This window comes from Clarias gariepinus, chromosome 24 (assembly GCF_024256425.1).
Source record: "Clarias gariepinus isolate MV-2021 ecotype Netherlands chromosome 24, CGAR_prim_01v2, whole genome shotgun sequence".
NCBI lineage: Eukaryota > Metazoa > Chordata > Actinopteri > Siluriformes > Clariidae > Clarias > Clarias gariepinus.
In genome coordinates this window covers 1388030-1398774 of record NC_071123.1, presented here as the reverse complement: position 1 = coordinate 1398774, position 10745 = coordinate 1388030, and the positions used below count along the sequence as shown (strand labels likewise).

Here is a 10745-nt window from a genome sequence, read left to right as displayed (position 1 = left end):
GCCTAGGGTTAATTATAATAGTAATAATATATTTGATAATAATAAACCTTTGAATGTATGTCCTAATATTATAATTGATAGAGATTATGTAGGGGGCAATCCGTGGCATATTCGCATCTCCGAATTCAACAGCTGCGTAAATAAACACGCAAATAAGATACTCAGATATATTTCCTCTCTAGATCGTCTTTAAGCTACATCCGCACAGCAACAAAAAGCGTAGAACGATCTTGATCTTCCCTTCTGTTCAGCGCCTGAAGGATCAAAAAGCAACTTTGTTACCGCACTGGAAACTAGAAATGCCAGACTAGTACTGCCTGATAAAATATTAATGTATAAAAAAAATACAGAAACATCAGAATACACATAGAAATAAATTAAATGACATATATAATACCGAATGTTTTCTTATATATTGTTCCTCTGGAATTAACATGTCGACGTTAAACTGTTATTGTTGCACTATGGTTCCACTTTTTCTCTGATGTTATTTTAATTTACTTGTATTAATGATCCATATATTTGTGTGTCATTATTTAGTTTCGAGTGTCCGATAAAGAAAATAAAGATTAAATAAATCAATAAAGAAAAGCATGAATTAGAATAGGTACTTTCCTATTATTTTCCACTAATTCCCTCCCGTTCATTGCGCCCCACCTGTCATGTCTGTATTCACCACTAGTGGGGCGCCACACACTTTGAGAACCACTGGTTTAAATAAATAGGCCTAGTATAAATTAAGAAAAGTGTCAGTGGAAATGTAAAACTTAGCTGTTTTCACGGAGGAATCATCATTATCTTTATGCGTAAGCAGTTAAATAATTTAATGTGCACAAGATAAAAAAAAAAAATACACATTTTGGGATTTTCCATTATTCACATTTTATTAATTGTCCGTTTTTCTCAGATTCATTTGACATGATATGGCTGTCTGCTGCCATCTAGCGCATGTTTAATGCATTGCAGTTGTTTTCACCCCGCCCTCAAACGCAATAACTCCGCCCCCTCCACTTCTCCCTTGGGATTTACAGTATACTGTATATATCACTCACTCATCCTCTACACTGCTTTATCCTTTATTCAGGGTCGTGGGGGCCCGGAGCCTATCGCACGAGACTTTTATTAGTAGACATTTAATAGAGACTTTTAATAGCCAATTAGCCTAACCTGCATATCTTTGGACTTTGGGAGGAAACCGGAGTCCCCGGAGGAAACCCACCAAGCACGGGGAAAACAAGCAAACTCCATGCAGACTTATACTGTATATATCTTCTAATTTTGTTTTAAATAGCTTTAAATTTGGCTTTTTAAATGTTTAAGTACATTATGTTATGGATACATTTTAACTTATGCTGAATTTTTTGCTTTTTCTCCTTTTAGCTAAGGTTCTAAATCCAGATTTTTTCACTTCAGTAACATTCTGACAAATAAAAATAGAAACCCTGCCTATGACAGTGAGCCACGTGCTGGTGATGAGGCCTGTGTGCAGCTAAATGTCCTTCATCTGGAAACACAAGTTTTCCTTTTAGCAACCTGAAGGTTTTTTTTTCTTCCAAGGTTCTTCTTTTAGGGAAACTCCTACAAAGACAAATCCAGAACATAGGTGTAGAATGGAGTAGAAAGTTTCAGGGGAAAAACTGCTTTAACCATCACTTTATTTTATATTTACATTATTTTTTGTCTTATTAAATAAAATATATTCTAAAAATGCATTGCTAATATGAAAAAAAAAATCATTAGAATAATACAACATTAAAAAACCCTACATTTACGTGTAACACAGTAAAGTGCGTACCAAAACAGGTACAAAGAAAAATCTTCAGGACGTCAAATACATTTATACACTAGTGTTGGTGTTTTTTTAAGGATTTAATTACATTTAATCTTATTTTTTTATTTCCATTACACAAAAAAATTGGTTTAAAACATTTAGCAGAAAATCCCAGAGCGCTGTTGGAGTTTGTATAATTAAGGAAGAAAAAAAATCTAATCAAATCGAAAATGAAAAAAGTAAATGTACGGTTGTATAGTAGAAGTAAAAAGACCCCTACAATTTTATAATAAAATGCACCAAAATTTGTTGAAAAATGTTTTTTTAGCTGTTGATTATTTATTACATATTAACACTTGTTTGACTTTTCTTTAGTGTTTTAAGAACAACAGCTGATCTAGGTTCAGAACGAGGTTTTTTTTTTTTAAGCATGAGGACATCGTTCAGAAGGAATAATAATCATAAAAATCACAACACATATTGGTGTGTACATTTTATTACAAAACTACTGGGGCTTGTTTATTTTTCTTCTTCCATGTCTGTGTACATGTTCAAAATATTTGATGTAATTGCTGTTTCTACATAAACGCCCTGACGCACAAAACACTACTGTACTGTAAAACAGAACTGTATTCTGTTATGATTTGCATAAACCACTTTAGTCTAACAGACATTCAGGGCCAAAGTCCAGACCTGTCCGTTCATACAGTAGTACCACCCAAGGACTTTTCCGTCATTTCCTTTGCGACTGGACCCGCAGCACGGCTCAGGGTCACGGTGTGGACAGAGTGACGCGTCAAAGTCAAAGCAGCTCTCCTGATTTAACATTCTCACGGAGCAATCCGGCCGGCTCAGGATCACACTCTGCCGTGTGTACAAAACACACTCAGTTCACCTGTTGCTCGAATCTGACCTTCATACAGGTAATCTCAGGATTTTATTACCTGTAGGTTGCGTTAGAGGGAGCTGAAGCGCGGGTCTGACCTCTGCAGGGACAGCGGGCCCTTACGGCAGCCTGAGGTCCTTAGTGAAGGACACGGGACAACATTCCTTGTGCTCACGTCTATTCTTGGCTCGCTTTACACTTCAGTGTCAGCTGAGAATGTCCATACTGTTCAGCACCATATACATATAAATAACTTGGCAGGACATCGAGTGGACACGCAGGTCATGTGACAGTAACACCAGGTCATTAAATCCACAGCATGTCACTGGAATAAAGTTTATGTCAACGTCTCAGAGGTTTACTAAGGTGTTACTGAGAACTCATGTGGAGTTAATGTATGTGTTTATGTAAAAGAGGGAAAACGCGAACACTTTGTGATCTGCTGTGATGTTAATGTTTTCCTAAAGGTCACTTTCAGGTGTCTTCTTCAGTTCGTAGTTCATAGTATATCTTTATTATCATTATGTAAGTGCATACAGTATGCATTTTTCTATGAGGACAATAATTTAAAAAAGCAAAAACTTGTAAACATTTTTATTTAAAATATTCAGGACGTATATATAATATATGTATGACAATAAAAATAGAAAAAAATAGTGCGCACATACAGTATAGTTTGCCTAGTACACTGACATTCTGGATAATATTTTGGACATATTTTTCTGAATAAAAATAAAAAAGCAGCAAATTCATAGGAATTTGTTGCTCTGTAATTTAAATTAAATTAAAAGGACTATTCAGGCTCGATTCTTGTCCCTGTGTTCATGGAGTTTGCATGTTCTCCCTGTGCTTGGTGGGTTTCCTCTGGGAACTCTGGTTTCCTACCACAGTCCGAAGACATCCAGATTAGGCTAATTGGCATTCCCAAATTGCCCGTAGTGTGTGAATGGGTGTGTGAGTGTGTGTATGTGTGTGTGCCCTGCGATGGATTGGCACCCTGTCCAGGGTGTACCCCGCCTCGTGCCCTAAGCCTCCTGGGACAGGCTCCAGGTCCCCTGCGACCCTGAATACAGGATGAAAGCGGTGTAGACGATGAGTGAGTAAAAGGAATACAAAAAGTAATCAGGTTAGAATCATAGTGTTAAGTGTATTTATGTATTTATTTATTTATTTATTTATCTGGGCAATTTTTTAAAAAAGTGAATACATATAGATACTTTGTGTGTGCATGTGTTTAAAATTATAAATTCAAACAAAGTACGATATGCAATGAAATGCTTAAACGACCGCCTGTGACCTTAAAAATATAAAAAACAGTTAACAAAAATATAAATAGAACAAAATATAAATAACTTCACAAAATATATAAGGAATATAAAAACTTATCTATACAATGAGAGAAAAATCTAAAGAATGAATTTAAATATGTGTGTATATGTGTGTATGTGTGTGTGTGTGCGTATAAGTGTGTGTGTCAACAAAAAACGTATACACACTCTTTAGGAAAAGAAAAGTAGTATGATGTATATTAGTATCATGTCTCAGGTATAATGTATATTAATATAATACTAGTAATATTATCATACATTTATAATATATTATGAATATACATTTTGGCTGACTCTGTATGTGTGTGTGTGTGTGTGTGTGTGTTTAAAAATAATTAAACCTGTGAACAAAATGTCCCAAACTCTGTGCACGCGCTTTGAGTGCATACTCGTTTAGTTAGTTAGTTACGGCAGGAACAGTGCGCGCGCGTGGCGCTTGTCGCCATGGTTACCCCACCCTCCGTAACACTGGGTTTTTAGCCTCCTCCTATTGTCATTGAGGAAGGAGGCCGCGTGCTGACGTGATCGCCCTGCGGACCAATCATGAAGCGAGATCTGGAAGCTCGCGCTGATTTTTTTTTTTTGTGTGTGTGTGGGGGGGGGGGTTCTCGCGAGAAGGTTCGAGAAGGTAAAAAAAATCCCTAAGCCTGTATAAAAATCGGCCATTTCGACCGAGCAGGCGAGCGAGGCACAAGTCTGAGGCGGAGTAGGCCAGGGGAAGTTTAATTAAAAACCTTACTGATTAAACAATTAATTATATATAAAAAAAAAAAACATCCAAGATGAGTGAGACCGCCATTTCGTTCGCTAAGGATTTCCTGGCAGGAGGAATCGCAGCTGCTATCTCCAAGACAGCCGTCGCTCCCATCGAGAGAGTCAAGCTTCTCCTTCAGGTATGCCCGGCATCTTGTCGGCTCGGTTACCGGCTCCGGCTCCAGCATCACCGCCACAGCATCACCGCCTCCGCGCCCGGCTTCTCACATCACACTGAAAATATCGCTCGTATTCAATTAAATTAACCATTTTATTATTTCTGTAACCGTTTTCATCTAGCTAACCTTCGCGTCCGTGCCCTCCAGCGCTCTTAGCGATGTTAGCATTGTTAGCATAGCTTAGCTAACAGCCTTAGCATTCTTTCTCATTCAAAAGGGCATGACATTGCGGAGCTCGCGCTAGCATTAAACATCCCCTAGCATCACTTAGGCCCATTTATAAAGTCTTATAACACATATAACTAGATAATGTACACGTTACTGGAGTTTAACGGGTTGTATTTTCTAATGTTGGAGTTTCTTTTTTTACACTTTGATTAAACACGGACGCGGCCATTAAACCGGAAGTGAGCGGCGTTATGTAATCGTTCCCTCATCAGAGCGTCAGAGACACACAGGCTCCGAGTTTTATCTTTAATTACACAAACTCCTGATTCTAGAGCTGGATATAATGTCTTCATTACATTTTTGAGGTATCTTTTTAGATTTCTAGTGGCAAGGTCGTAGGAAGGAAATTTCCCTTTAAGTGATCCCTCGTCCCCTATCTAGGTGCACTACACAGTATGGGACACATTTATGGATTACAGAAAGCTTAGGGGAAAAAAATTACAAGGTCATCTCGGTGTAGAACAAAATGTCAAGGCGCTTTCTTAAGTGTACAGAGACATCTTGCAGTGCTGTCTCTATAGGATTACTAAACATATGATGACTTTCATCTATTTACTTCTCGTTAGCATGACCACATGATGTACAAACGTGTGTTTTTTCATCCAAAGGTCCAACATGCCAGCAAGCAGATCACAGTTGACAAGCAGTACAAGGGCATTATCGACTGTGTGGTGCGCATCCCCAAGGAGCAGGGCTTTGTGTCGTTCTGGAGAGGCAACCTGGCCAACGTGATCCGGTACTTCCCCACTCAGGCACTCAACTTCGCCTTCAAGGACAAGTACAAGAAGGTCTTCCTTGATGGCGTAGACAAGCACAAGCAGTTCTGGCGCTATTTCGCGGGCAACCTGGCGTCCGGAGGTGCCGCCGGAGCCACCTCGCTGTGCTTCGTCTACCCCCTCGACTTCGCCCGAACCCGTCTGGCTGCCGACGTCGGCAAAGCCGGTGCTGAGAGAGAGTTCAGCGGGCTGGGCAACTGCCTGGTCAAAGTGTTCAAGTCTGACGGACTGAAGGGGCTGTACCAGGGCTTTAACGTGTCCGTGCAGGGAATCATCATCTACAGAGCGGCCTACTTCGGCATCTACGACACCGCCAAGGGTGAGTCACAGAAATCTTATTAACGTGTAGGAAGGTAAGCGGTGATTGAGGCAATTTGAATCAGCTAACGATTGTTTTCATTAATGTTTTGCACGCAGGTATGCTGCCCGACCCCAAGAACACCCACATTGTGGTGAGCTGGATGATCGCTCAGACTGTAACTGCCGTCGCTGGTCTCGCATCCTACCCCTTTGACACGGTCAGACGTCGCATGATGATGCAGTCCGGACGCAAAGGAGGTAAAATCGTGCAACAATTCACTGCAGTTTCATTTAATAAATGGGTCAGGTGTATATGTAGACTGTCCATTAAGCTCCGCCTCCAGGAGCTGCAATGTAGTTTGCAGCCAGGCGTCATATTCAAACAAGGACAGGTTTTTCCAGACGTTGTATACGCTTGTTGTCGAGGCTCGGGGTTAAACCCGTGTCCTGTTTTACAAGACTTGGGACACATTGCAGGTTTAAAATGGATTTGCTGCATATCCTTTACGGTTTAAATATAACTAATCCTATATGGATTAAACATCAGCTCGTTAGTGTAGTCCATTATTTTGCCAGACGAATAACTTTTTTTAAATAAAATTTCTCATTTTGTTTTGCTCACCTTTTGTTGTGTAAATAACTTTCTTACGTTCACAGCCGACATCATGTACACCGGCACCATCGACTGCTGGAGGAAGATCGCCCGCGACGAAGGCTCAAAGGCGTTTTTCAAGGGCGCCTGGTCCAACGTGCTCCGTGGCATGGGAGGCGCTTTCGTCCTCGTCCTGTACGACGAGCTCAAGAAGGTCATCTAAATGCCCCCTTCACGTCCATCACAGTTTTTTTTTTTTTTTTTTTAAATAATGTAAAGTTCACCACCAACAAAATAAACAAGAAGGAAAAAAAAATCAAGAAAAAAAAAACGAAGCTGAAACGGTTAAACCATGTCACTTAGAGAACCTGCTGTTCTGGCCGGACTCTTCTGCCTCATCTGCGAGGCCCGATTAGTACCGCTGCTGCTGCTTGTTCAGACGATCCAGAGGTGGTGTTTATTTAAACAGTGTGTGTGCGCGCATGTGTATGATGTGGGAGCCGTTCTCTTAGTCTGTTAGTTAACATTTTATTCTCCCGGTCCAAACCACTTGTCCTCGGTCTTCATTCCAACACGTGATAAGCAAGTCCTGAATGTGTTCGCCCTGTTGTCCACTCCGCCAGTTTTTAAATCATGACTTGAATAAATTCAACCTACTGAAAAAACAAAAAAATCATGTGCCTTGTGAATTAATTTAGGTGTTTATATACCTTGTGGCTAACCAAGTCAGTGTTTTAGACGTCATCATATGTGCTGTACAATGTTCTGAGTCTATACTCGAGAGTCATTTTCTTATGAAGTGGTGTTACAGAAAGCGAGAAATTAATAAAGCAAGAAAAAAATTAATATTGATAAAATAACTAGAATTGGTTTTAAGATCGAACACATGATTAAAACATAAATCCAGTGCTAAAAAAAATTAATGGAAGAGATTTTGTAAATTTTCTCCATTTTTAATCCTATTCAGATTTTGAACATATACAATGATGTAAGAATCATATTAACATACTGTAAAAACATTTCCTGATGTTTACTTTAAACCTTTAATTGACTAATCAGTTGGTGTCGGTGCATATACAGTTACTTAGAGATCAACACATCATGCAAATAAATGATGTGACTGTTGTTTATATCCTAAAACAGGTGTCAATTTTAATAGATGTCCAGTCATGTTATTTTTACGCTGTATACTTACTGAGTGCAATATTTAGTTTAATACAATTATAATTCAAGAATGTTAATTGCCATAAAGCAGCTTCGTAGGATAAAATATGTAAATTATGTCAAATTCTATTTATATCAGATTTTCTATGTTTATGAAATCTGAGCTCGTGGATGTGTGGAAGGAAACTTGGTGCTCTGTTCTTGGTTTTATTCTCGACTTCGTTAGACTTAAATTCCAAATCAGTAATTTGGTTAAGCCTTTGTGGTGGTCAGTTTTCATCACATTTGCTCAATTAGGATCATAAGGAAGGCAAAACTAACACGGGTACACTTAGTTTTGCCAGAAATAGGTGCACGTTACCATGGGTGTATAGAGTTGGAACCAGCTTTCCTGACAGCCGCTATAAACACTCCTCTCGCCCTCACCTTTTATTGTCTATTAAAGTTTATTAGACTGAAAGAATGCAGTGATACCTGGTGAACTCCTCTTGACCTGGAGATAGAGAGTAAAAAAAATGAAATAATTGCAGGTTGACTTTTTCAAAGCTCTTGAACTGGAGACTCCTTCCACAAACCTGCCCTTCATTTATTAATGATCACGCTTGTGTTTGGGTTGTTTGGATTTCAGGTGTGTTGTGACGCATCCCTGAGCTTGCTGTTGCTATGGGAACCATAACCCGTTCCAACAAGCTTGTGAATAAAAAAACGTGTGCTGTATCAACACCCTTGGTCTTCTGACCAATCAGATTCGAGAACTCAAGAGGAAATCTGAGATTGCTTCAATAAACACAAAGTTGTAATATTATTTGTGGGTGAGATGTTTATACAGTATTATAATAACAGGAATAAAACATGCTCTTAAAGGGTTTTTCCCTGTAACAAACAGCACGACACACACACATTATTCCACAGGGCTGAGAGTCGTGTTTTAAAGCCGTGTTGAACACCGGTTCCTGAGATGAGTCTCTCTGGCTCCAGCGAGCCTTTAAATCTCCATTGGATTACAGATCTACTACGAGCCCGGCCCACGCGACGTCAGCGCTTAGGCGCGAGGTGAGTAATAGTGGATTTGTACAGACTCTTATTGAGAGAATCCATTCATATAAATTTCTCTCCCACTGTTCGCTGGAGTCGCGCCAACGTCTCTGGTTGCATGGAAGCGGATTTACTCTCGGCTCACCGCTGCTATATTTAACCCTCATTATCTCCTGCTCAGGCCTGATGAAGTGTACTGTAATTCCTGCATGAGTGTGTGTGTGTGTTTGTGATGTTAATAGCTGTAAGAGGATCCTCCTCCCCCTTTTGATCCCCAACTTCCTTCTCTCAGTCAGTGTGTCAGTGTGTGTGCAGGTGAGAAATGATTCCTACAGCATTCTAGTTAAACCTGTTTGTGTTTCTGCTCAATTTCTGATGACTCTGAACCACACCTCAGGTTTCAGCTGAACTCTGAGTCATTCTCGTCCTCAGGTTTTTTTTTCTCTCTTCTTTTTCCGGTGTCGAGCCACACCTAACAACACTGTACGCAAACGAGCTTTAAATGCAAATTTAACGGGCGCTATAAAGTGACGCATCCTGATGATTGACCTGATGTGCAGAAACAAAAGAGAAGCTCGTAATCCGCCGTTCCGTCATACATGAAACGAGTGTTTGGATCAAACGGACAGTTCTAACACTGATATTTAACTTGACTATATACTATATATGTGTTTAGTTAGCACTGTTGCCTCATGCATCCAGGGTTTGGGTTCGAATTCCGCCTTGGGGTCCGTATGTGTGGAGTTTGTAAAATAAAAATAAATCCCGACAGATAAGTGTTTCCGTTTGTGTGCGCAGGTGCTGTGTGTGTGTGTGTGTGTGTGTGAATCTAAAGTAAGCTCCCCTCTCCCCCTTCTCATCTTACACAGTTACCCTTCCTCCACTCTTTTCACACACGCATGCACACAACGGAAACACTGTTTTATCGGAAGATCAACAAGAAATCTCCAATGACACCAGATTGAGCGACACACTAACGAAATCACTGCTGTAAAGTAAAAATAAAACAAATTAACCTGCACTTTACCTTTAAAAAGAATCGCGACAGAACAGGGTTTCTGTGTAGAGCAGAGAGAAAGAGTGTGTGTGTGTGAAGGTGAAAGTAGGAGGGGTCTGTGTGTGTGGCACGGTGTCCAATGACGTGCACGCACAGACACACACAGCAGGCAAAGAGCAGGCTGAGCCTTGAACAGAGAGAGAAAATGGATCTTTAACCTCTCTAATGAGACTTGCTTTTGCTTTACACGCGCGCTGTACACACACACACATACAGACACAAAATAAAATGTTTTACGCGCACACACGTGTTCACAGTGTTATAGTAAACAGTACAGGCGTGCACGGATGTTGATTATACCAGTGAGAGACGCGCTCTAAGACCCAGCAGGGGAGACGATTACCCACAATTCCGCAGCGCAAAAGAGAGAAAAACCGTTGGCTCAGTTGTGATCACGTGACGCTCGGCGTCAAAACAAGAAGCGCATGCGTGATACATGATACTCGGTACTCGTAAACCAAGGCTTGTTCGTTTTTCAAGTCAAAATTTATAAAAAAATCTTTGCTCGTCTTGCGGAACACTCACAAACTGTGTTACTCACAATACGAGTTTCTGTTTACGAAAATAGAACAAAATAGAACAAAATCAATCAGTCTGCACTGTCACTTTACAGTGTTTTTGGTGCTGTTCATGGTTAATAACGACGATCTACGAGTGCCAACCAACCAGATATTTG

At 40.1% G+C, this 10745-nt stretch overlaps 1 protein-coding gene across 1 annotated transcript; it reads left to right on the top strand.

Annotated features, from left to right (window-relative positions):
• The first annotated feature begins 4642 nt into the window (after positions 1–4642).
• Positions 4643–7486, top strand: si:dkey-251i10.1 (uncharacterized protein LOC100038774 homolog). The gene is made up of 4 exons (XM_053485907.1): positions 4643–4878; positions 5754–6240; positions 6339–6479; positions 6879–7486. Exons 1-4 carry the CDS (start codon positions 4768–4770, stop codon positions 7034–7036), a joined length of 897 nt encoding a protein of 298 aa, XP_053341882.1. The 5' UTR covers positions 4643–4767; the 3' UTR covers positions 7037–7486.
• The last annotated feature ends 3259 nt before the right edge of the window (positions 7487–10745 follow it).

Coding starts and splice junctions, on each gene's coding strand:
- si:dkey-251i10.1 (XM_053485907.1), top strand. CDS start 4,768: ATGAGTGAGACCGCCATTTCGTTCGCTAAGGATTTCCTGGCAGGAGGA. Junction 4,879..5,753: donor GAGTCAAGCTTCTCCTTCAG/GTATGCCCGGCA, acceptor TTTCATCCAAAG/GTCCAACATGCCAGCAAGCA. Junction 6,241..6,338: donor CATCTACGACACCGCCAAGG/GTGAGTCACAGA, acceptor TTTTGCACGCAG/GTATGCTGCCCGACCCCAAG.